The following is a 24,024-nucleotide window of genomic DNA, read 5'->3' as shown; positions in this document are numbered from 1 at the left end:
AACAATATCCCATCTGAACAAGAAAACCCCATGATAGGTTTACAGTAAGTCAGAAACAAAGGCACACAACAGCAACTACACAACACGTTAGCAATACCAATAGCACTTTACATTTCTATACCACTTCATAGTGAATTAAGCACTCACTAAGCAGTTTACAATGTGTTAGCCAATTGCCCCCAATACACTGAGTACTTGAAATGATCTATGCAAGAATGGAAGGCTTAGTCAACCCTATGGATCGAACTCACAATGTTGTGGCTGCAGTATTGGCATTTAACCCCTGCACCACCAGGGCTCCTGAAATGTGTTAGAACACATTTCAGTATTTCAAACCAAACCATTTCAGTATTTCCAATGCCTTGTATGCTTCAATACAAAATTTCTATACGCTCTACTTTAATGGTTGGGGACATTTGGCCCTCCAGATCTTTTCACCTATAACTACTATCAGTGCCACTCAGCATGGCCAAAGCTAGAGGATTCTGGGATCTGTAGTGCAAAGTATTTGGAGGGTCAAATATTCTCTGAAATAATTTTTATGTTTGTAACCACCGTTCTGCACCATGTGGCTTAAATCAGCTTGAAGAATGTGTGGTCAAATTTAGGCCAATCAGCAGCAAAAACTGGAGGTACACAGCTCTGATGAAGTTAGAATTAAGTACAAGGCAGACAATCTTTGTTGTCATGTGCTATACAGTGGTCCCTCCAGGTTCGCAGCCTTGGCACTTTATCACATGCAGAAATTGGGGGTTTAACAAGGGGTTTAACAATTTTCCCAGGACAGTCCCACGATTGTAGCAAAGATTTTCTCACACATCGAGCTTAAAGAGGACTTATTCTGGGAAGAACCAGGAATGCTCCAGCAACAAATAATTCCTGGGATTTCACCGTGAATGACTTGTTACTGAAGCATTCCTGGGTCTTCCTGGGATAAGTCTTCTCTAATTGCGTCGGTGTGGAAAAATACCTGCATTTTGCTGGAAAGATGCTTTGCAAGTATATGTTGCTTTATACCAAATCACACACACACACACCCCATCTATCCCAGTAATGTCTACCCTGTCACTGGCTCTCAATAGTCTCAGACAGGATGTTTTTCACATCAGATCGCCTATTAAAGGTAAAGGTTTCTCCTTTGATGTGATTGTCTGGTCATGTTCAATGTAAGGGGCAGTGCTCATCTCCGTTATTAAGCTGAAGGAGCAAGGGTTGTCAAAGATGACTCCATGGTCATGTGGCCAACATGACAAAATCCCATGCCACACAGAACACTGTTAGCTTCCCACCAAAGTAGTACCTATTTATCTACTTGCACTTTTATATGCTTTCAAACTAATATGTTGGCAGAAACGGGACTAGTGACAGGAGCGCATTCCATCACATAGTGCTGAATATGTGAGTGGCTGAACCTGATGACATGTACACAAATGATGTACTTCGCAGCCTACAGTGCCTCACTTACCTGTTCTCATTGCCAAAGACCTGTCCTGCAAAAACAACAAGGACTTGGAGATGTGACTTCTAAGATTATTCTTACACACACCGCAACACTGGAACATGCGTGTCCCAACAAACAGCTAAGCAGATAACAAACAGCTATGAACAATGTGTTCGATTTATTTGTAGCTCAAATTCTTTGTCAAATAGGACAAAGGGAACAGGATCCAGAACAATGGATGCAAGCTACAGGAAAAGAGATTCCACCTCAGCATTAGGAGGAACTTCCCGACAGTAAGAGCTGTGGAACACTCTCTCAGAGTGCGATGCAGTCTCCTTCTTTGGAGGTCTTTAAACAGAGGCTAGACGGCCATTTATCTGGGCTGCTTTGATCGTGAGTTCCTGCATGGCAGGGGTTTGGACTGAATGGCCCTTGTGGTCTCTTCCAACTCTATGATTCTGTGGTTCTGTGATCCTAGGAGAGGGTGGATTAGCCTCAACCTTCCTTGTAAAATCTTGAACACAGGAACTATGACTTGCTAGCCATGTGGCACTCTTCTCTTTGAAGAAAGCACCTTGGTTTCCAGTTTTGTGCAACCTGTTCCTTCACAATTTAAAGGGGGTGGGGAGCTGCCTGTGCCCATATTGGATTGGGAAAGATGAAGGCAGAGTTTGAGGTCTCATTTTGCAGTTTGTGTCAAAGGTTCTCATAAATCATAAAGGAGGAGAAACTCTTCAGGGGGCAGCACTTGAACAGACTCGTCACACTTCTCTATCTTTTCTCCCTTGTAATTTAGCATCCTAGCAGGTGATTCTGTTAGTTTCTGGAAGAGGAAAGAAATCTGTTTATCTAGGGAAAAGACAGAGAAACATTTGCCCTACTGCAGACAAACTGAAGTATCAAATTATCCCACACCTTCAAAAATACTTTAAAAAGCAATAACCTACTGTTATGGTTTCAACCCCCACAAGTAGTTACCTATTATAGTTACTTATTTCAGAAAATTAAGCCTCATATTTTTCATAAGTAACCTAGATGGTTACTGTTTATTATTGGGGGGGGTATGTTAGGGGGAAAAAAATCTCCAAATGCAACAGGTCCTTGGCTTATTGTACTGAATGCACTGCTCTTATCCACCTCACGGTCAACTCAGCTTCTACAACGGCACAAGGCAGACGTTGAACTGGGTGATATTCTTCTTTTATCACACAGGTGGGCAAATTGTGGGCCATGAGCTGTAGCCTCCTGAAGCTGGCTGCTGTATAAACATTCATACAGCAGTTGGCTTCAGGAAGCTGTTGGCTGCCATGTTTGATGTGAAAGAAGTGAGAGGGGAAGAAGAGCAGAATCTTGTCCACTCACATTATGTGACTCCCTGAGCAGTGGATCTGCAGTGGAAGGGACATATTACATGAAGACATTAATGGAATTGAGAGCCTATTGACAGATTTTGCCCATCAATGAAAAGGTGCACGACAGTAACAAATGGAATGCAAAGCAGCAACAGGACAGACATGACATTGTGTGATACGTATTGGCCAAAGATGCTCTTATCCTGTTAAAATTCCACTTTTCTAACCTCATGTGATAAAGTCCCAAGTCAAGATATAACCTTCATTCTATGAAAGCTCATGCTGCCAATTTCTTTCTTTCAGTTCATCTCCTAGGTGCTACAAGATCTCTCTACGTACCAATAAAATAATATAAGGATAAAAACATTTTAAATGCACATTAAAATAAAACTCCTTGAAGCAGCCAAAAGCAATCCTAAAATCCAGTGCTGAAACAGTAAAAACAGTAATTTCAAACACTGAATGCCATGTGGAATAGCACTGGTTTGGCTGCCTGCCAGAATGGCATCATCTATCACAGTCTAATGTCCAAAAGCATGCTCAGGGTCATAACCACAAACAGGCCTGTGGAGAAGTGCTTTTATATATCCTGAATCTCTCACCATTTTGTTTCTTGGAGGCCTATGCTTTCAGCCAGTAACATCTTAAAGCATGGTAAAGGTACAATCTCTAGTTTCTTAGGAGTAAAAGAATCAAGCAAACATTGGGAAAGTTTTCTTTTAAAAAAAAGTTGACAACCCCTAGAATTCCCCAGCCTGTGAAGTTTAAAAACTAAAATTTCCAGATCAAGTGCTTCAAATATATCTTACCAAAGTGTCTGGCATGTCCTCGTTTGGGCAGCAGGAATATTGGCAGACCTGGCAGATTTTCCATGCGACCCAAGGAAGGCACAAAGCGGATGCAATAAATATGATCAAGAAGAGTGGGGCAAATGTTACCCATATTCTGTTGCCATCTGTATGTAAAAAGAGAGTGAAATTAGAGAAAGCAGAAAAATACAATGAGGAGTTTGACAGTGAAAATATTTGGAAACTAGCCACAGTACAGTTGGCCCTTGGTATCCGCTGGGGTTTGGATCCAGGACCCTCGGTGGATACCAAAATCCATGGATGCTCAAGTCCCATTAAATACAGTGAGGTAGTAAAATGGTGTCCCTTATATAAAATTGCAAAATCAAGGTTTGATTTTTGGAATTTATATTTTTTTCAATATTTTCAACCTATGGATATTTGAATTGATAGATAAAGAATATGTGGGTATGGTGGGCCAGTTGGATTGTGTTTGTTTTGCTCAGTATTGCTTAAATGGAGCCCTGGTAGCGCAGTGGTTAAATGCCTGCACTGCAGCCATTTACTCGAAACCACAAGGTTGCAAGTTCAAGACCAGCAAAATGGCCCAAGCTCAACTCAGGCTTGCATCCTTCCGAGGTCGCTAAAATGAGAACCCAGACTGTTGGGGGCAAATTAGCTAATTAGCTTACTTGCTGTTCACCACTATGATCTTTGGAATAGTGCTATATAAATAATAAAACAAAACAAAACAAACAATGGTAACCACAAAAAACTCAGAAAAGTTACTTTTGGGACTACGATTTTCTGACTCCCCGAACTAGTATATTGAAGCAGTATAATGAATCCCAATTATTTTAAAGGAGAATAATGCTTCTTGGGTGCGTCCAAAGATATGATTTTACTTAAAAACAAAATTTCTGGCCTCTTTGGGCATGTCCAAAGCATATCCAAAGCGTACCTGTAAACCATACCCTATGAGGAACGATTAAGGGAAATGGGATGTTTAGCCTTGAGAAGGTAAGAGGTGATATGATAGCCCAGTTTAAACATTTGAAGGGATGTCATATTGAGGAGGGAATCAAGCAGAGCAAATGGGAGAGAAAAACAACTAAGTGTACTATAAGTTCTAAGTAAATACAACAAGACTATAACATTTATTTCAAAAAATATGTCTCGTGAAAGATATTTAGAATTTTCTGGAATTTTCTAGAAGTTTCCAGAAGTTTCTGGAACTTTTCAGAACTTCGTAGTAGTTCCTGGAACTTTCCAGAAGCTTCCGGAACTCTCTAGCGGTTCCCAGAACTTTCCAGAACTTTCTAGAAAATTCCAGAAAGTTCTAGAAAATTCTGGAATCCAGGGAAATTCTAGAACTAGAACAGTTGGTTGTTAGAGATTTTGAAACAGAGAATGAAAATCCGTATGTCAGGGATTTATCTATGCCAGAAATTCCAGGATCAAGCAAGAGACGAGAGCAGATGGTCTAGAACAGTGGTCCCCAAATTGTGCTCTTTAAGGTATTTTGAACTTCAGCTCCCAGAATCCCAGACTATTCGCCAACATGGCTGAGGCTTCTGGGAGCTGAAGTCCAAAAGTTTGGGGACCACTGGTCTAGAAAGTACCCTCCAATTCCAAGATTGTATTTTTTTGTTCTTACCTCCAGGCCTCACACACTGCACCTCACTGAAATTGCTGTTTCGATTGATGGCCTCAACGTACGTCTGTGCTTTCACACAGTACTCAGTATCAGCTTCCATGGTCTCCAGATGTATAGCGCTGCTGCTGTCTCTCACCACTTTGCGGTTCATCTGGTTTTGCAAAATCCAAAGTGAAAAGGGTTTGCAAACATCATAGCAATCTTTGTCAACCCAGTGTGGCCCCAGGAGTATTGGAACTGTCGTTTGGCACCAGGTATATTGGGTTCCCATTAGCTTCACCCAGCATAACAATATGTCATGAAAAAGGACAAATACTGCCCAATTATTCCTTCTTGACTCTTTGTGCCAACAGGAGTGCCCAAAGAAACCAACTGTACTTTATGGTTTATTTAGTGAGTATCTAAAGCAGGTTCCTTGACATATTGCTTCCGAAACAAGCCATAGTAATAAGGCCAATAACGATACTGACTTGCTATGAGAACAATTATGATTATGATTCTGGCTGGCAATGAAAACAAGAAAAAAGGAATTCCAGATGTAATTTGAACCAAACTGAGATGGAGCTTGAATTTCTGGTTTCTTTAGCTACCATCACTGATTGGAGGAGCCAAGAAAAGCTGAATAGCATGCTCCTGAATGCTTGATCCTGTAGGGGATAGTTGGTAACAATTCTGGCTTATCCTGACATGTGAACTAGTTGTATATTTATTCAGAGTGACTTAGGGTAGCTTAAATATTAGTGAACTCATTTTTGTTGTATTCACTTATTTGTTTCTTGGGCATTAGAGGTTTATAAATAGTTAGTCCTATGCCACCTGCTCTTGGGTAGAGTGGCACAGGGCAGTGAGGTGTGTGTGTGGGGGGGGGGGTTTGCCCTTTTGGCCCCACCCCTGGAAGCCCCGTCCCCACACTGGGTGACACCCCAGACACTGTAAATAGTAACTACAAACTAGGATGAAGTGATATTAAAATATAATTTTCTCCTCGCTTGATTCCAAACATCAACTGCTTACTCTGAAAAACGAATTTTGTATAGTTTCTTGAGCTTATAAAGCTCAAGCTAAAATCTGTTTTTCACTACACAGTTGCAGCAGTGTGATACCACTAACTGCTGTGGCTCAGTCCTATGGAATCTTGGGATTTGTAGTTTCATAAGGTGCTTAGATTTCCTTGCCAGAGAGCTCTAATGCCTTGCCAAATTACAAATCTCAGGATTTCATAGGACTCAACTATGGCTGCATTATATATGATTCTAAGCTTGGAGTAGCTACTAGAGGACATTTCAGATGCTGCCTTGTACCTTCATAATGTAACCTTTTAATGAAATCATTAAATCAAACATCTTACAACAGGAATAACCTGTTATCTATGCTGTTTTGTTTTTGTCTTGCAAGTTCATACTCAAAGTCGGAAGAGACCTTTTTTGCCGCTTCACACATTATCCAGGGTATATCTAAACTACACAGTTATGTTAGTTTCATGCCTCTTTAACTGTCATCCTAGGGAATAATAAGATTTGTAGTTTGGCAATACTAATGTTCTGCTACAGAGCTTTACTCTACTACCCTGAACTGCATTCCCAAAAAAAACCTGAGAAGAGAAGGATTGAGGTTTAAATCAGTTCAGTTTTGTAGTGCAGACAGAAGCTTAGGACACCTGAATTGTAGCGTAGGATAATGGCCTTTAGCACAATATTTTAAGTACCTCTTCAAACTACAAATCACAGGCTTCTTTAGCAGGGAGCCATGACAAATGAAGTGGCATGAAATTCATATAATTATGTAGTGGGGATACTGTATACCCAAGTATGAGTTCTCCCATTTCGTCAGTGTGCTGAACAGTGTTCTCATTCCAGACACAACTCCAAAATGTACCTCATGTTGTTGGCCCTTCTTCCAGTAAAATATCCAGAATTCAAAGGCAGGTCCAAGATACTCTAGCTTCACTAACAAATGATATCCATCAGCTGTAACTGTCATCTTAGGTGGAAAAAGGGAGGCTGTGGAGGAAAAATTAACATCTGTCATGTAAAAATATATACATCTTATTCAACCAATGCCATGTGGGCTGGGAAGTTTAAAAGAGTCTGGACTGACCCTCGGGTCAAAATTTTTTGGAATAAAATACATAATGAACTAGAGAAAATGTTGAATATAAAGATAAATGTGGAGCCTAAATTATATCTGTTGGGAATGTTGAAAGATGACTTAGAAACAAAATATGGGAAAATTATATTTTATTTATTAACTGCAGCAAGACCTGTAATAGCTAAAAATTGGAAAGGTAATGAAAAACTGACACTACAAGAATGGTTACTGAAAATATACGAGATAATGGAGTTAGACAAACTGACATGTCTATTGAGAGATAGGAACCTGGATAAATATAGCAATGAATGGCTCCCAGTGATTAATTATTTGAAAATTGAAAAAGGATGGAAGTGGTGTAATAGCATTTGAAAAATAAACTTTATACTCCTGTTAGGAAGATAGAATAAATGTTGTTAGAGAAGAAAGGAAAAAGAAAACTTTCAGAAGATGTATTATGGTATGAGGACAGTAAGATGAAAGAAAATAAGTTTATATTTGTTAAAGAAGTTTGAAAAAAGGAAAGACAAAAAAGATATAAATAACTAAGATATTTGGTGAAAAGAACGATACAGAGGGTCATGATATCCAGTATAGCTGGTGACAAAATAAGAGTCGCAGTAAAGGAAAGGAAGCTTTGTTTGGGTCCCATTCTGGGAGAAAGGCAGGATAAAAATAAAATTAATAATAATAATAATTTTGTTAATAATATTGTAGATTGTTGTTTAGTTTTTCACTGTATGTAGGAGATAAATTTATGTGATGTGTTTACTCTTTTTTTCTGTCTATGTGTGAGTAATGTATAAAATTTTAAAGCTATATATATATGAGAGAGAGTCTGGACTGAGAGACAGTTGGTTGACAGTTGGGACTTGGAGTCTGTTGAGGCTGAACAGGAAAATGGTAGATGCAGAGTTCAAAAGGGAGAGATTTCTACCACATAAGGAGACATGAACAAAACCACTTACTTGTGACACGACTGAAAAAGCCATTGAGGGTGGCCCAGCGTGAGGCCTGTGTCCCAAGGGCAGCCCTAATACGCAGATTGTATGGCACTGTGGCAGAAATGTCTTCTGTGATGTCACACTGAGTAATCTGAATGCTTGTACACTCTCCAATGGGAATCCAGCTGTCATTGGCATATTCCCTCTCATATTCCCTGAGAAAGGAGAAGGGAAATTAAAACATGTCAGGAACGGAGTATCATCAAACTTTCTTTTGCAGAAAACTTTGGTCCTTGAAAAATTTGCCCTTTCTTAACAATCAAACCCCTTCCCTAAGTGTGTTGTCTTTGCTTTAAATTAGCTCCCTGTTGTGTACTGACTCTCAGGCTTGATCTGCACTGCAGAAATAATGCAGTTTGACACCACTTTAACTGCCACAACTCAGTGTTATTCTACACGACTCAATGCTATTAACTGCATTACTCAATAAATTCTGGGATCTGTAGTTTTGTGAGATATTTAGCCTTCTCTGTCAGAGAGCTCTGGTGCCACAACAACGTACAAACTCCAGGTTTCCATAGCATTGAGCCATGGCAGTAAAAGTTGTGCCAAACCTGCATTATTTCTGCAATTCAGATGCAGCTTGAATTAAATTAAATGGCCTACTTTCTCTGATAATGAGCACTTATATGTGTGTAATATAACATGAGAATTAGAATGATTTCTGAGGTGCTGAGGAAATGATGACCCTCCAGATGTTTTGAATTAGATCTCTCATAAACTCTTACTGTTGACCTTGTATTCAGATTCCCCCCCCCCCCCTTATATGTAGGGCTCATTCATACTAGGAAATAACCTGGTGTGGAAAGCGGGTTATTTCCATGACATTCACACTTTGCTCAACTGCACTCAGTGAAGTTTTCGAGGTGCTTCCAAAAAACCCACTTGACCCGGTACATTTTGCACCAGATCACCTACCGCGACTTTTTCACGGTGCCACAGCAATCCGGATCTTTGGTAGTGAGAACTCACTACCAGAGAGATCTGGATTGCACGGCAAATTGTTTTGAAATGAAGGCGACTCCATTTTCAAAACAATCTGGCACCCTGGGAAGTCCGCCATCTCTTCCTCCTCTTCTTTTCTATCCTGTACATGCCATGCTGTCCTTCCTCCTCCTTCCATATGCCTCCTCATCCTCCCCCACTGCCATCGCATCCTCCCTCTTCTTCCTCTTCCCTCCTCCTTCCTCTCCTGCCACAATCAAATCTCTCCGTGGCATTTGATCCCTATTGTTGTTTCCCGGGTGTGAACAGGAATAGGGACAAAATACCACGGAGTGATTCGGTCATGGCAAATATAAGGAAATAACCTGGTTTCCACACCGGTTATTTCCTAGTGTGAATGGGCCCATATAGAAATATAATAGATATACAATATTTCTATCTTTATCATGTAATAAAGTAACAAATATTATTTAGTTAGTTAGTTTTATAGTTCATCCATCCTAATCTGATCCATCTGCAATCACCTAACACTCAAGGTGGGAGAAAGTATGATAGAAATTACCCTTGAAATTCAACAGAATATTTTACAGCTTCTCCAGGGACCACCACTGGGCTCCAACTCAGAAAGTGCTTCATATTGGTGGAGAGAATTGTGATGTTCTGAGGAGCTGGTAGTAATGCACCTTTGGATATGAATCACCAAGTGACATGGAAAGAAAAAGAAAAAGACAAAAACAGAAATCATAGTTAGCTTTATAATGAAGGAACTGAGTTACCACTAGATTACTCTGAAGGGTGTGAACATTGACCAGGGATAGAGAAGCTTAGAGTCTCTAGATGCTTTAGCTTATACCTCTCATCTTGTTCCTCATCTTAGAGCCCTATCTTCTTCCACCCTTCTCACACAGCATTTACTAACCCTCCTGCTCAATTTCCCAGCTGTGGAACAAGTTAAGTGGAGTGTGACATGGTGGGGTTGTGGCATCTGAGATTCCAATCACAATCACCATACAAAAGGGATGCAGAAGGTGTGGGTGTCCAAAGCCACTCCTTGCTCAGGCCTGAAAAGGCGTGTATGACTTTTGATGAGGGAAAGTTCTTGTTGCTGTTAGATCTACCACAGCATGAAGCTGGCACTCCAGCAGAATTGATCACAACAGATGCACTGCTGCTGTTTTTGAAACTGCCCCAGAGCTCTAATTGTCTCAGGCTTTGAGAGCAGGCAGTTACAGAAAAAGAAGCCTTATGGTGGAGGGTCGAGAAGGCGAGTCAACAGGGAGAGTTCAAGGCTCCAGGCTATCACTAGACATGTCACAAGCCACATTTCTTGCTCTGGTAAGACTATGTCAAAAGTCCCTTGCACTTGCTATGGAAGTACAAAAGTTGTTTGTCAGTCTATTGCAAATGATCCAGTTGATCCTGTTTGCCATAGCCTTTGGCAGAACAAGATCATTCCCTTGTTTTAATATGTCACCAAAATAACTCTTTCCAAAGCAGGGGGGTGCACGCAGGATTTCATAGCCAGCATTGCCAATTTCCAGGGATTAAATCTGGGGGATTTAATTAATTTCTGGGGGTTTTGACTGAATATTTCAGGGATTTTGAATTTTGGTAAAACATTCCATGGAATATCTTCGAGGCCTGTTGGCAACGTTGCTCACAACACAACCCTGAGTCTGTCCCATCGTCATCTTGGCCCTTAGTACTAAAGATAAAGGACTTATTTATTTGTTTAACAAAAGTCTTGTGTAAGCTTAAGTCTGATTTATGTCAGTTATATTACTCTGTCTTGGCTAAGTCTTGATCCAGTACACACACACATCATAACTCCCTAGCAATCCGCCCAAACTGCATTTTTAAATTCAACTTCTGGCCCTCTAGGGACATTATCAGACAAGGGAAATTGGAAGTATAATCCAATGGCAATCTGAACGCAATCATGGGGTTTCACGTTATTGTGTGAGAGGTGATCACACACAATTTCAGGCAGTGGCAAGCTATTTTTGGGCAATGGGAAGTCAGCTCGAACGCAATTCGAATTCACGTAAATTCGCTGATCTAGCAAATTCACGTGAATGTGTTCTGGTCGCACTTTCTTTCCATTCGAAATTAAGAGAAATTCCTCCCGTGTGATAAACTCCTAGATGTTGTTGGAGTAGAGCTGCCATCATCCCTGGTCATAACTGAGTGGAACAGAATAATCCAGCCACAATCTGGTAATCTACAGATTCCCTAATCTTTGATGCAACAGACTACCTGACTTTAGGAGCAACTCAGAGGCATAACGTAAGGCAGGGCAGTGTCATAAGGCATTATTGTCTGTTGCACGGCTTGTCCTTACAGATGAGATGTATTTGCAGTTGAACAGTGGTTTAAAACTTCCAGTTATTTTGAGTCTGAAATTAATCCCCCAATACACCCCCTCCTCCAATGCCTCATTGTTTTATAACGATTTTATAATTACATACCTGAGATGAAAAGTGGTATCAAGGAGAAGAGAGGGAACTGGAAGCAAATGGCCATTTCACTGTACATTAGGAGGTTTGGCCAGATGTAGCATTTTTAGCTCTGGGGCCCAGAACCACTCCATGCCCCTTCAATGTTCCTATATAGAGGATAACCTCTTCCTGCAGTTACCTTGAGAACTGCTGCTGTTGAATCCTGCCTCCACATGTTGTTCGGGAAGGTGTGGCCACATGTAATTTAGGTTCAGTCATAGGTTCAGATAATTTCACTCTGGTATTTTCCTAAAAGTTGTGCAACTGACTTGGGGAGGGAAAACTATGGCAGCTCATATCGCTGCAGGGGTGGTGCAATCAACATCTTGGAGGGAAACTGAGTTGAAGCAACTGGTAGTTTCCAAATCCTAGACAGCAAGGAGTTTCTGAAGCTTTTGCAAAAGGCCAATGATTTTGCAACCCCCCCCCCCCCCCCGGCCAGGTACGGCCATTTTGTATTTATGGGTAGTCTATGTCCATGAAAAAAATGAAAGGCTGGCAGCATAATCACGTCTGCCACACCCAACTGAGATGGTATCTTTTTAAATAATCTTTCCTACATGGCACTGGATCAAGACATTGCTACAGTTTTGGGGATCAGACTCCAAGGAGCCATTAAATAAATGGCTGCCACCAACACATTCCTGCTTCAAATTATATTAGGTTAATAATGGCGACTCTAAAGTGAACCTATCATGGGATTTTCTTGGTAAGATTTGTTCAAAGGGAGTTTGTCTTTGCCTTGAGTGACATAATCAGTGAGTTTCTGCAGCAGAGCGGGGATTCGAACCCTGGTCTCCAGAGCTACAGTCCAATACTCAGTGTCAAACAGTCCTTACTGTCCAGAGGTTCCTCCCAATGTTGAGGTGGAATCTCTTTTCCTGTAGCTTGCTTCCATTGCTCTGGATCCTAGTCTCTGGAGCAGCAGAAAACAAGCTTGTTTCTTCCTCAATATGACATCCCTTCAAATATTTAAACAGGGCTATTATATCAGCTCTTAACCTTCCCTTCTCCAGACTAAACATCCCTAGCTCCTTAAGTCATTCCTCATAGGGCATGGTTTCCAGACCCTTCATCATTTTAGTCTCCCTCCTTTGGACATGCTCCAGTTTCTCCACATCCTTTTTAAACTGTGGTGCCCAGAACTGGACATAGTATTCCAGGTGGAGCCTGACCAAAGCAGAATAAAGTGGCACTATTACTTCTCTTGATCTAGACACTATACGTCTATTGATGCAGCCTAAAATTTCATTGGCCTTTTTAGCCCATATAGATATACTACATTTGCATCATTCTCTTCCTCTACTAAGCTTGTAACGCTGTCAAGAGATAAGCTTATTCTGGCATGACTGGTTTTTGAGAAACCCATGTTGACTTTTAGTGATCACGGGATTCCTTTCTAAGTACTGTTTAATGATCTGCTCTAAATTCTTTCCTTGCATTGATGTCAGGCTGAATGGGCAGTAACTGTTTGGTCCTCTTTTCCCCCCGTTTTGAAGTTGGGAACATTTCCCTTTCTCCAGTCTTCTGGGACTTCTCCTGCCCTCCAGGAATGCTCACAGAGTATTGCCAGTAGTTTATGATTTATGTTATTTTACTGATATGCTGCTTTTCTTTCAAATTGGACCCAAGCAGGACGTGAGATCCCTTCTCCCTTTCTGCTTTCTTCAGTCTCAATAGGCAATGATAATGATGATGCAAAAATATTGTCTATTATAACCATAGATAACTATTATTATTATTATTATTATTATTATTTATAGTATTTATACCCCACTCTTCAGCCAAAGAATTTTATGATGGTTATCTAAGACCTATTTAGTCAGGCATTTAAAACATAAAGTTTTTAAAGCATGTGTTGGGGCGTTGTATTGTTTTAAAGTATTTTAACATTTTTTAATCTTTTTAATTGTAACTTGTTCTAATAAATGTAATTTGTTCTAATATTGTTATAATTTAATTCTATATTAATGTACTATTTTTGTATGCTTTTAATTGTACTTTTTTAAATGTTGTGAGCTTCCCCGAGTCCGTTTTGAGAAAAGGGTGCGATACTAATAATAAAGTGTGTAATATATATATATATATATATATATGGTTCTGTTTCTTTCAAATTTAATGTTGTGAGCTGCCCTGAGACTCAGTTTTGGGGAAAGGTTGGGATAATAATAATAATAATAATAATAATGTGTTTTTTTTGTAATATCAGGCTTGTTTCTTAAGATGGTTTCACTTTTTCTCTCCAATCTAATATTGTGAGCTGCCCTCAATCCCAGTTTTGGGAATAAATAATATTAATGTTGTTAATAACAATGTGTTTTGTTTATTTATTTATTTATTGCATCATCAGGATTGCTTCTTAAGATGGCTCCAAACCCAGCAACTATTCTATGATGCAATTTGCATCAGAGCCACCAAGACCCAAAATGGCGGCCAGGCTCTGCCTAGAGGGAGGGGGGGAGAGAGCCGCCATTCCTTCCGCGCATGCGCAAAGCGAAGGACGCTGACGTCGCCTCGACAAAGGCGTCAATAGCGGGAGTCTTGGAAGGCGCCTGCGCAGTAGAGGCCATTAACGTCTCCCCGCTTTGCTCCTGCGCAGTAGAGGCCATTCACGTCCCCCGCTCTGCGCCTGCGCAGTAGAGGCTTGTACCGCCCCTTCCCCGCTTTGCGCCTGCGCAGAAGCCGGAGCATGAAGGTGGCGGTTGCTGGCTGCTGTCATGGCGCTCTGGACAAAATGTACGCGACCCTGGAGCTCTTGGAGCAGCGCCACGGACAGCCGCTCCCGGACCTGCTCCTCTGCGCCGGAGACTTCCAGGCCGTCCGCAACGCCGCCGACCTCCGCTGCATGGCGGTCCCGGCCAAGTACCGCCAACTGGGGGGCTTCGCGAAGTGAGTTTGGCTGATCGGAGCCCAGGGGGCCTCTGAGCGCGTGCAGAGTGCTCCAGGACCAGGCGCCGGTCTGCGCGGAAGCCCTTCTGGGAGGAGTATCTGGGAAGCTAGCGCTGTGTGTGAGAGAGAGAGAGGTGCTTTTTAAAGGTCTAAATTGCAAGGGGTTTTGGATTGAAAGCCTGCTTAGTAATGTAATATATATACATATATATATATATATAGTCATAGGATCCTAGAGTTGGAAGAGACTCCAAGAAGGGCCTTGATCCAGTCCAACCCCTTTCTTCTGCCATGCAGGAACTCTCCGTCAAAGCATCCCCATTGACAGATGGCCATCCAGCCTCTGCTTAAAGACCTCCAAGGAAGGAGTGTGTTCCCCTGTCAAAAGCTCTTACTCTCAGGAAGTTTGGTTGTGGGTCTTTGGGGCTCTGTGGCCATGTTCCAGAAGAGTTTCTTCCTGACGTTTCGCCAGCATCTGTGCCTTTGGCATCTTCAGAGGATGCTGTGCCTGGAAAAAGTTGGGTATATATATATATATATGTGTGTGTGTGTGTTTATATATATATATATACACACACACACACACACACACACTGTTACCCTAGGAAGGGAGGCATGATTTGCATGTCTATTGTTTTGTTGCTAATGGCAGGCCTCAGGCTGGAGGCTAATGCAAAGGAGGATGAATGCCTGCTAATTGGTGATCATTATCTGCTGGGAAAGCCCCTGACTCTGAATGGTTTCCTATCTGCATTTGCTGAGTCCTTCTTTTGCTATTCCTCAGGACTGTTAGGCTGGCCATCAGCACAGAACAATACACAAAATACTATGGAAGCCTTCAACTTTACATTGTCAGGAGGTTCCTCCTAATGTTGAGCTGGAATCTCTTTTCTTGGAGCTTGTGTCCATTGCTCCAGGTCCTAGTCTCTGGAGCAGCAGAAAACAAGCTTGCTCCTTCCTCAATATGACACCCCTTCAAATACTTAAACAGGGCTATCATATCACCTCTTAACCTTCTCTTCTCCAGGCTAAACATCCCCAGCTCCCTGAGTCATTCCTCATAGGATATGGTTTCCAGACCCTTCACCATTTTGGTTGCCCTCCTTTGGACGCATGGCTCCAGTTTCTCAATGTCCTTTTTGAATTGTGGTGCCCAGAACTGGACACAATATTATTCCAGGTGGACCAGAGTGTCACTATTCCTTCCCTTGATCTAGATACTATACTTCCATTGATGCAGCCTAAAATTGCACTGGCCTTTTTAGCTGCAGCTTCACACTCATATTCAGCTTGTGGTCTACTTGGTCTCCTAGATCCCTTTCACATGTAGTCTCCTCAAGCCAGCTGTTCCCCATCCTATAGCTAAGGCCCCATACAGACAGGCCAAAATAAAGCTGCTTTGTGTCACTTTGGAGGTATGCTGTTTAAATGATGCATGTGTCCTAAGAGTCCAGAAGCCGCACCAAAACCACATTCCAGTCCTTAGGACTGGAGCATGGCTTTGACACAGGTTCTGGACTCTTAGGATGCATGCATCCCTTAAATAGCATACCTCCAAAGTGACACAAAGCAGCTTTATTTTGGCCTGTCTGTATGGGGCTTGAGTTATCTTTCTTGATCTTGGGCAGACAACAGGCAGAATGGGCTGTTGTTAGCTAAACAGTAACAATCTTCGCATGCGTTCAGAGATACTTCCTTCTTGTTTATAGTTTTCTTTTACATATTATCTTTCTGGAGCTAATTCTGGCTTTATTAGCGGTGGCCCTGCGGCTTCCACTAAGCTGGAAACATGAATGAGTACAAAAATGTTGTCTAAAACCTTGTGCTTTTTTTGTGTTTTTTAGGTATTACTCAGGAGAGAAGAAGGCTCCTGTCTTGACCATCTTCATTGGGGGCAACCATGAGGCTTCCAATCATTTGCAAGAGTTACCGTACGGTGGATGGGTGGCACCCAACATCTACTATCTGGGTATTAAATTTTATTCCCATTCTTAATTGTTTAGAAAGATTGAGGTTAAGAGCGCTCCGAATAAGAGGAAGGAGAATTTCTGTCTGACCCTGGCTAAAAAGAGATCAGAGAATATTTTGTTATTATTGCTTGCAGTTGTGTCTCACCTTTCCTCAAAGGTACTATGGCTGTTTTCCCGTTGTTGTTGTTGTTGTTTGCCTTCAGTTGTTTCCAATTTATGTCAACCCTAAGGCCTATCATGGGATTTTCTTGGCAAGTTTCTTCAGATGGGGTTTGAATGGGAGCATATGGATGGACCTGGAAGTGGGGTGTCCTGCGGCCTTTTCTGAAATGTGACACAAATGCAAGGCGTCATATTTAACAAATCAGGATGTGCAAAAGCTCACTTAAGTAATTGGTGTGGATGTTTTGTGATCAGGACTTGCAAAGCAGGCTTCAGCTGTGGCTACCATGGGATACTGTTATCAAGCTAAATGAATTTGTGATAAATGTATCTTTTTGCTTTCATTGATAGTCTTGAACTCCGTGTGTTTATCAGCATGCCTTTTCTTCTCTTTCAGGTTATGCTGGTGTAGTAAAGTACAATGGGGTGAGAATTGGTGGACTCTCTGGCATCTTCAAGTCTCATGATTACAGAAAAGGTATGCTTAGGGGGGTAACACTGCAGGCTTACATTTTAAACCAACATGATGTTGAAGTCTGATTTTCTTAGCTGTAGCTTTTCTTGCATGCAAGTGGGTTGCCTGTGTTGCTTCTGATATGTGTTTCTGAGGCCCTGTTCAGATGTAACAGGAAGCCATGGTTAACAACACAGAATCTGAAACCATGATTTGGCTCTCAGTTGCTTTGGAACCAATCGCAATTGAAAATACACCACAATTTCATGATCCCCCCCCAAATTAATTTTTATTACACAGTGCATAATACAAATTATACAATCCACATTTCATAATATACTTTTCTCCCCTCTCCCGCCTCCCAAAAACAGCATTGAGGGAAATACATTCCAATCGAGTTAACAATCATTATTGGAGATACGGAAAATACTATTAATTATATTTTTTACTTCTTCATACCCCATTTTACCTTCCACTTTCTTAATCACAATTTCCCATTTATCTTTCCAGGATTCTTTATTGCTTTCCCCAATATATTTAAGTCTTCTTTCCCTAAGTAAATCAAATAATATGTATTCTTTAAACAAATAAGACTTACTCCAGTTTGATTTGTTTCTCCGTCCATAAGCAATCACTGCATGAGCAGCTTTTAGGAATTGTTTTATTACATATCTTTGATTACTATTCAATCTTAATTCCCCTAAACTGAGAGTTAAACAATGTTCTTTGCTTAATTGTATCTCTATCCCTATTATTATATTTATCTGTTTCTTAACCTCTGTCCAAAATTCTTGAACAAATCCTTTTCCCAAGAGTATTTTGATGAAAGGGATAAAACAAGTTTGCATTCAGGCCTTAAGACTCAACTCTATCATCTTGTCACACAGACATATTAACTTAGGCACGAGAGTCCCAACATGGATATAAATGATAGTCTTGTGTCAGCAGCCAAGCGAAATGTTCAGTTATCTCTGAGAGTGAATGTGAACAGAAGGTTATTGAATAGCACAGCTTTTATCCTTATAACTGGCTTGGTTCAGTTCAGTGTTTCTTATCTTGTTTCAGGTCACTTTGAATGCCCACCATACAACCAGCAAACAGTAAGAAGTGTCTACCATGTAAGAAACATTGAAGTCTTTAAGCTCAAGCAGGTTAGCACACATCTTTCCTCATCATCCTGTCTGTATGCTAAGGTATTTATAGCCTACTTGCGTAACATTCCATTACTCATTCCAGTGATAGTCACATCTTCTTTGTATTGCTTATGTTTGATTTTTGACAGCTAAAGCAACCTATAGACATATTTATGTCCCACGATTGGCCAAGAAGTATATATCATTATGGAAACAAGAACTTGCTACTTAAGAAGAAATCCTTCTTCCGCCAAGAAGTGGAGAGCAACACTTTGGGGAGCCCTGCTGCCTCAGAACTTTTGGAATACTTAAAACCCACATATTGGTTCTCGGCACATCTGCATGTAAAATTTGCAGCATTGATGCAGCATCAGGTAAATAAAAATGGTTATCCAGATTTTCAACTGTTGAGACTAGTGTGTGGACTGGCAGAAAGTTATTGTCTTTTTTTTTTTTCCATGAAGGCCAGAGCATTAGTGAAATTAAGGCAGGTTAATGTTTTAAAATAATAAATTGAATTACAAAAATATGTAATGTACTTAATCATCATATCTTACCAATATAATTGTAAAAATAGAAGCTTCTCAAGGGATTCCAGCTTGGAGCCTGATTTCCCTTCTAAAATAGGGACTCTCATAGAGTCATAGAATCGTAGAAGTTGAATAGACTACACAGAGCATACAGTCCAACCCCTACCATGCAGGAATATGCAATCATAGAAACCCTGACAAGTCTCTGTTTAAAAACCTCCAAAGAAGGAGACAATTCTTACCATTAGGAAGTTCTTCCTAATATTCAGGGGGAGTCTTTTTTCCTATACAGTGGTGCCCCGGGTTACGAAATTAATTCGTTCCGGGGCGCCGTTCGTAACCCGAAAAGCCTTCGTAAGCCGGATCGCCATAGGCGCTAATGGGGAAAAGCCGCGTTTCGTGCGAAAAAGCCGAAAAAAGCACCAAATTTTTTTTTCGTAACCCGAATAAACATTCGTAACCCGGAACAATTATTTCCTATGGGATTTTTTCGTATCCCGGAAATTTCGTAACCTGGGTATTTCGTATCCCGGGGTACCACTGTAGTTTGAATCCATTGTGCCTTGTTCTAGTATCTTCAGCAGAAATTAAGCCTGCTGCATCCTCAATATGACATCCCTTCAAATATTTAAACATGGCTATCATGTCACCCCTTAACCTTCTCTTCTCCAGGCTAAACATACCCAGCTCCCTAAGTTGCTCCTCATAGGGCATGGTTTCCAGAACAGATTTTCAGGGAACTGAAGGGGTTGCAAAGAAAGGACAAAATTACCTCTCCCATCACCTTCAATGAGAACACTGATGAATGGAACACATCTCTTGTTTGTGAATTCTGTTGTCGAGCTAGACAAAGCTCAGGAGCATGCAGTGTCACAGTATATGAATGCTTTAGCTGATTGTTGTAGGTCAGTGATGGAGCACAGTGATTGTCAGTAAATTCATGCTGTGCAGATGTAGTCTCTGACCCCTCTAGTTAAAGGATCAGGGACTATTTGGTTTGAAAGATTTATTGAAACTTCGAGTCTGTTCCTATCAAAGCAGATGGTACTAATGTAGGTAAATCAGTGGTTTGAGTCTGCATAAGCTAACTTGTTATGTTTATATGAAATCAATCTTGATCTAGCAAAAACAATGCATTTTAAGTTGTATTAATTTGTGTAATATTGCAGTTTTTGTAGTTATGTATCTTCTCTTAATTTTCAGGCCAATGGCAGTGGACAGCATCCCAAAACAACAAAATTTCTGGCCCTGGATAAATGCCTGCCGCACAGAGACTTCATGCAGGTAAAATTGCCTGTAATTTTCCCTGATGGTGCACAGTATCATCAAGCTTAAGACGTAAAGTTTGGAATCTTCTGTAACAGGAACATTTGGTCAGCCAGCCACTTCCTATGTATTCATTTTACTATAGCATACAGAACTTTGGCAGAATTCTGCAGACATCTATCCTCCTTTAGGGCAGTGGGGTCACCCAATGTGGGGGGTGGGGCTTCTGATGTGCGCGCCCCACACGGGAGCATGCATTCATGGGAGCATGCGCACACACACACGCACACGCACACACACGAATGCGGGCACGGCCCCTAGTTGCCCATAGGGGGACATGCAAGGCCTTTCAGCGGCCCAGACAGGGTGCCCAAGGTATCGCAGCAGCCTAGATAGGGCACCCAAGGCCTCCTGGCAGCCCAGTCAAGATGTCCAAGGCCTTGCAGTAACCCAGACAGGGTATCTAAGTGCCCATGGGGACAGGGGACCAACTGGGTGTCATGGCCTGCACTACCCCCGCCCCCCCAGTGATGCTCCTGCTTTAGAGGTATGGCTGGGGTGAGGTCAAAAGTGGAGAAAGTTACAAAAGCGTCTCTTGTCTTTGGGGAATGGGGAGTGGTACACATTTTTATCAAGGCATTCTCCTTTCCCAGCTTGTACAAGCTGTCCTCCATCACATTTATAGTTGGAGGTCAAAGATGGATGGAGTATCCAGAGCCTAGAGCAGGATCATGAAGAAATTCAAACTGCAGAAAATTCTAGAAGTTCAGTTTGAGAGCCTTGGTGATTCGCCTTTGACACACTACCTGGAGTTTTTCCATTACTGTTTTGCAGTGTGGTTTCAGATAGTGTTCTGTCCTTGTTTTTCTTAAAAGGAGAGGAGAGAAATACAGCTTATAGCAAGAGTAATGCCACAAAGAGTAATCTTTGTGATGGTAGTGCCATAAGTTCACAATCATTTCTACCCTGTTGAGAGGAGTCATAATAGTTGTGAGGAGAAAAACTAGTTTATCAAACTCTTTGATAAAACCCAAAGCGTCCTTCCTATCTAATGTCTGTTTTTCTAATTTTCCTTGCTTTCTAAGATTGTAGAGATCCCGCATGACCCAAATGCATCAAACCATCTGGAATATGATCCTGAATGGATTGCTGTTCTGAAGGCTACTAACAGTCTCATCAGTGTATCTGCGAATTCCTGGAATATGCCTGAAAACAATGGACTTCATGCAAAGTAGGTAGAATTTATTCATTTGTACAAATAAATAGCACTTGCTATTTATTTATCCTCCATTTGTCTCATTCCCATTTAAAGTTATTTTAACAGGTTGTTATCATGATAACTTAATACTGGTGAATTACATAAATAAATTAAGAACTGTGTCCAGTTCTGGGCACCACAATTTAAAAAGGATGTGGAGAAACTGGAGCATTTCCAAAGGAGAGCAACTAAAATGATGAAGGGTCTGCTAACCATGCCCTATGAGGAACGAATTAGGGAGCTGGGTATGTTTAGCCTGGAGAAGAGAAGGTTAAGAGGTGATATGAAAGCCCTGTTTAAATATTTGAAGGGAAGTCATATTGAGGAGGGAGCAAGCTTGTTTTCTGCTGCTCCAGAGAACAGGACCCGGACCAGCGGATGCAAGCTCCAGGAAAAGAGATTCCACCTCAACATTAGGAGGAACTTCCTGACAGTAAGGGCTGTTCGACAGTGGAACAAACTCCCTTGGAGTGTGGTGGAAGCTCCCTCCTTGGAGGTCTTTAAACAGAGGCTGGATGGCCATCTGTCGGGGATGCTTTGATTGAGATTTCCTGCATGGCAGGGGGTTGGACTGGATGGCCCTTGTGGTTTCTTCCAGATCTATTATTCTATAATTCTAAACAAGTCTTCTGTATTGTAAACAGTAAAACTTTATTCCACAAACCCATAGGTTTTAGCAGGAAGTCATCTATGAACAGAAGTGCCATTATCCACAAACACTAGTATAATATTAACAGTGCCCAGCCCTAAAACTTTGCAGGCTTCATCTTAATTCATTTACTAATTAAAACATACCAATCCTCTCTTCCATATCAGCTTCATTCACCCAGCCCTCAATACTGCCCTGGTCTCATCTCTACTTTCTGTTTCCCACCAGCAGATTGAGAAAATTCCTCCCTGCGCTGGGCAATAAGCGTCACTTTGAACCACCATCAATTATTTGTACTAATACTATGCCTCCCATCATTCTCATCATATTCCAATATATTCTAACATTCATGTAATTCTTCTACATATGTAAAACACTATAACCCTCAGTTAAACATGCTTATATATTATAACAATAACCATTTTATGACAATATGTCAGATTCTGATACGCTGTTTTCCAAGTATATGCATGGTTTGGTACAGTAGCGAAAGAGATCCTGACAGTCTCCTGTCTTCAAAGGTAGAGGTGTTATTGATTTGATGCCTCTAACTTTAGCAAAATATATTCTTGCCAGTAGTGAACTAGAGAATGCATATGCTTTTTTGGTCTGTCTTGACACTCTTCGTATATAAAGTGCAAAGGAGGAGGAAAATAAGTCTAACTTCCTTGTGTTTGACATATTGTAGATGGGACTACAGTGTTTCAGAAGAAGACATCAGGGAAGTTTTGGAAGAAGCAAACCATGATCTTCAGGTTCCACATAACTTCAGTGCTACAGTTGCTTGTTATGATGGAAATATGTCCCAGCAGAACACAGAACCAATTCATAGAATCAATCCCCAGACCACAGAGTTCTGTGCTCGATTTGGTCTTACAGATATTAATGATAAAATCCAGCAGCTGAAAGAAGACCTACTGGAACACAAAGATAATGATGATGAAGAAGAAGATGTAGATAGTATTGGGTCAACAGAAGAGCCTAGTGACTATAGTACAGATACTTCTGCTTTGTCATCTTCCGTCAACCCTGATGAAATAATATTAGATGAAGACAGTGCTGACGAAGATCCTGAGACCCCATTGGACCCATCACATGAGTACTCTTCTAGCATTTCTGCAACATTTTCTGATGTCAGGATCTTGCCAGATTCTATGACTGTGTCACCAAATGATACTGCGGACTCTGTGGATGCTGAACTGGAGAAATCAAATGAAAAAAACCAGTTGGAAGAACAAAGTCTTAGTGAGAACTTATTGAAGAGGACAGGTGGTGAAAAAGAAGAAGGGAAAAGTGGTCCAAAGAGAATTAAAAGGCGAAATCAAGCTATCTATGCTTCCAAAGATGAAGATGAGGTGGAATGATTTTACATAGCTTAGAACTAAGAGTAAATATTGTATTGCTATGGTTCTCTAAAATAAATAGGTCTTCTGGAGAATTTTTTAAAAAAATTGCAGCGCTGTATCGTTTTGATATTTTAATTACAAAAACAAACCATTTTAAAAATTGTAGCCTTTATAGTAGGTCAGATTTGGGGTAGAACACAAATGTTGATTTGGAAGGAAAATAGTTAAAAGAAGCAAATGCAGCACCTGTTGTATTTTTTTATTTTGTTGTATTTTGTTCTTTCCAAACAAATAAGAGTTTTGAAAATACAGTCAGCCCTCCATTTTCATGGGGAATTCATTCCAGACCCACCACGAAAATGGAAACTCACAAATATTCAAGCCTCATAGGTTTGAATAGGAGTGCGTGCCCGCCAGTGGCTACAAATATGCATCTCGGGTGCATGCCTCATTCTAACCCCCTCCATTTGTTTCTCACGAGTAAGCGAGGGTTGTAGAGCTGAAGTTTGCGCAAATGGTGGGACAATGTATTGTGGTACAAGATGGGGAAAGGGTTCTGTTTCTTTACTGCATTTGATGAAGCAGGTTCAACAT

At 41.0% G+C, this 24,024-nt stretch overlaps 2 protein-coding genes across 2 annotated transcripts; one reads left to right on the top strand and one right to left on the bottom strand.

Annotated features, from left to right (window-relative positions):
• Nucleotides 1-2,086: 2,086 nt before the first annotated feature.
• Nucleotides 2,087-11,810, bottom strand: IL20RB (interleukin 20 receptor subunit beta). The gene is made up of 7 exons (XM_089479325.1): nt 11,744-11,810; nt 9,838-9,958; nt 8,295-8,485; nt 7,114-7,238; nt 5,239-5,389; nt 3,603-3,748; nt 2,087-2,264 (listed from the first exon to the last, which is right to left on the bottom strand). The coding sequence occupies exons 1-7, from the start codon at nt 11,808-11,810 to the stop codon at nt 2,148-2,150; spliced, it is 918 nt and encodes a 305-aa protein (XP_089335451.1). The 3' UTR covers nt 2,087-2,147.
• A 2,650-nt stretch (nt 11,811-14,460) lies between these two features.
• Nucleotides 14,461-23,535, top strand: LOC149304912 (lariat debranching enzyme-like). The gene is made up of 8 exons (XM_089478747.1): nt 14,461-14,662; nt 16,507-16,631; nt 17,192-17,272; nt 18,314-18,399; nt 18,531-18,755; nt 20,115-20,195; nt 21,263-21,408; nt 22,773-23,535. The coding sequence occupies exons 1-8, from the start codon at nt 14,463-14,465 to the stop codon at nt 23,446-23,448; spliced, it is 1,620 nt and encodes a 539-aa protein (XP_089334873.1). The 5' UTR covers nt 14,461-14,462; the 3' UTR covers nt 23,449-23,535.
• Nucleotides 23,536-24,024: the final 489 nt, after the last annotated feature.

The sequence above is a fragment of the Sceloporus occidentalis genome, unplaced genomic scaffold (assembly GCF_023333645.1).
Source record: "Sceloporus occidentalis isolate IW3139 unplaced genomic scaffold, rSceOcc1.0.p SCAF_13, whole genome shotgun sequence".
Classification (NCBI taxonomy): domain Eukaryota; kingdom Metazoa; phylum Chordata; class Lepidosauria; order Squamata; family Phrynosomatidae; genus Sceloporus; species Sceloporus occidentalis.
The sequence above is the reverse complement of the archived record's forward strand: the minus strand, read 5'-3'. Positions and strand labels throughout refer to the sequence as shown.

Excerpts from the sequence above, each read along its gene's own strand:
- LOC149304912 (XM_089478747.1), top strand. The coding sequence starts at position 14,463 with ATGAAGGTGGCGGTTGCTGGCTGCTGTCATGGCGCTCTGGACAAAATG. Across the intron at positions 17,273-18,313 it reads GTCTCATGATTACAGAAAAG|GTCACTTTGAATGCCCACCA; the intron begins GTATGCTTAGGG and ends ATCTTGTTTCAG. Across the intron at positions 18,400-18,530 it reads AAGTCTTTAAGCTCAAGCAG|CTAAAGCAACCTATAGACAT; the intron begins GTTAGCACACAT and ends GATTTTTGACAG.
- IL20RB (XM_089479325.1), bottom strand. The coding sequence starts at position 11,810 with ATGTACAGTGAAATGGCCATTTGCTTCCAGTTCCCTCTCTTCTCCTTG. Across the intron at positions 8,486-9,837 it reads TATTCTGTTGAATTTCAAGG|GGAATATGAGAGGGAATATG; the intron begins GTAATTTCTATC and ends CTCCTTTCTCAG. Across the intron at positions 5,390-7,113 it reads AGAAGGGCCAACAACATGAG|ATGAACCGCAAAGTGGTGAG; the intron begins GTACATTTTGGA and ends TTGCAAAACCAG.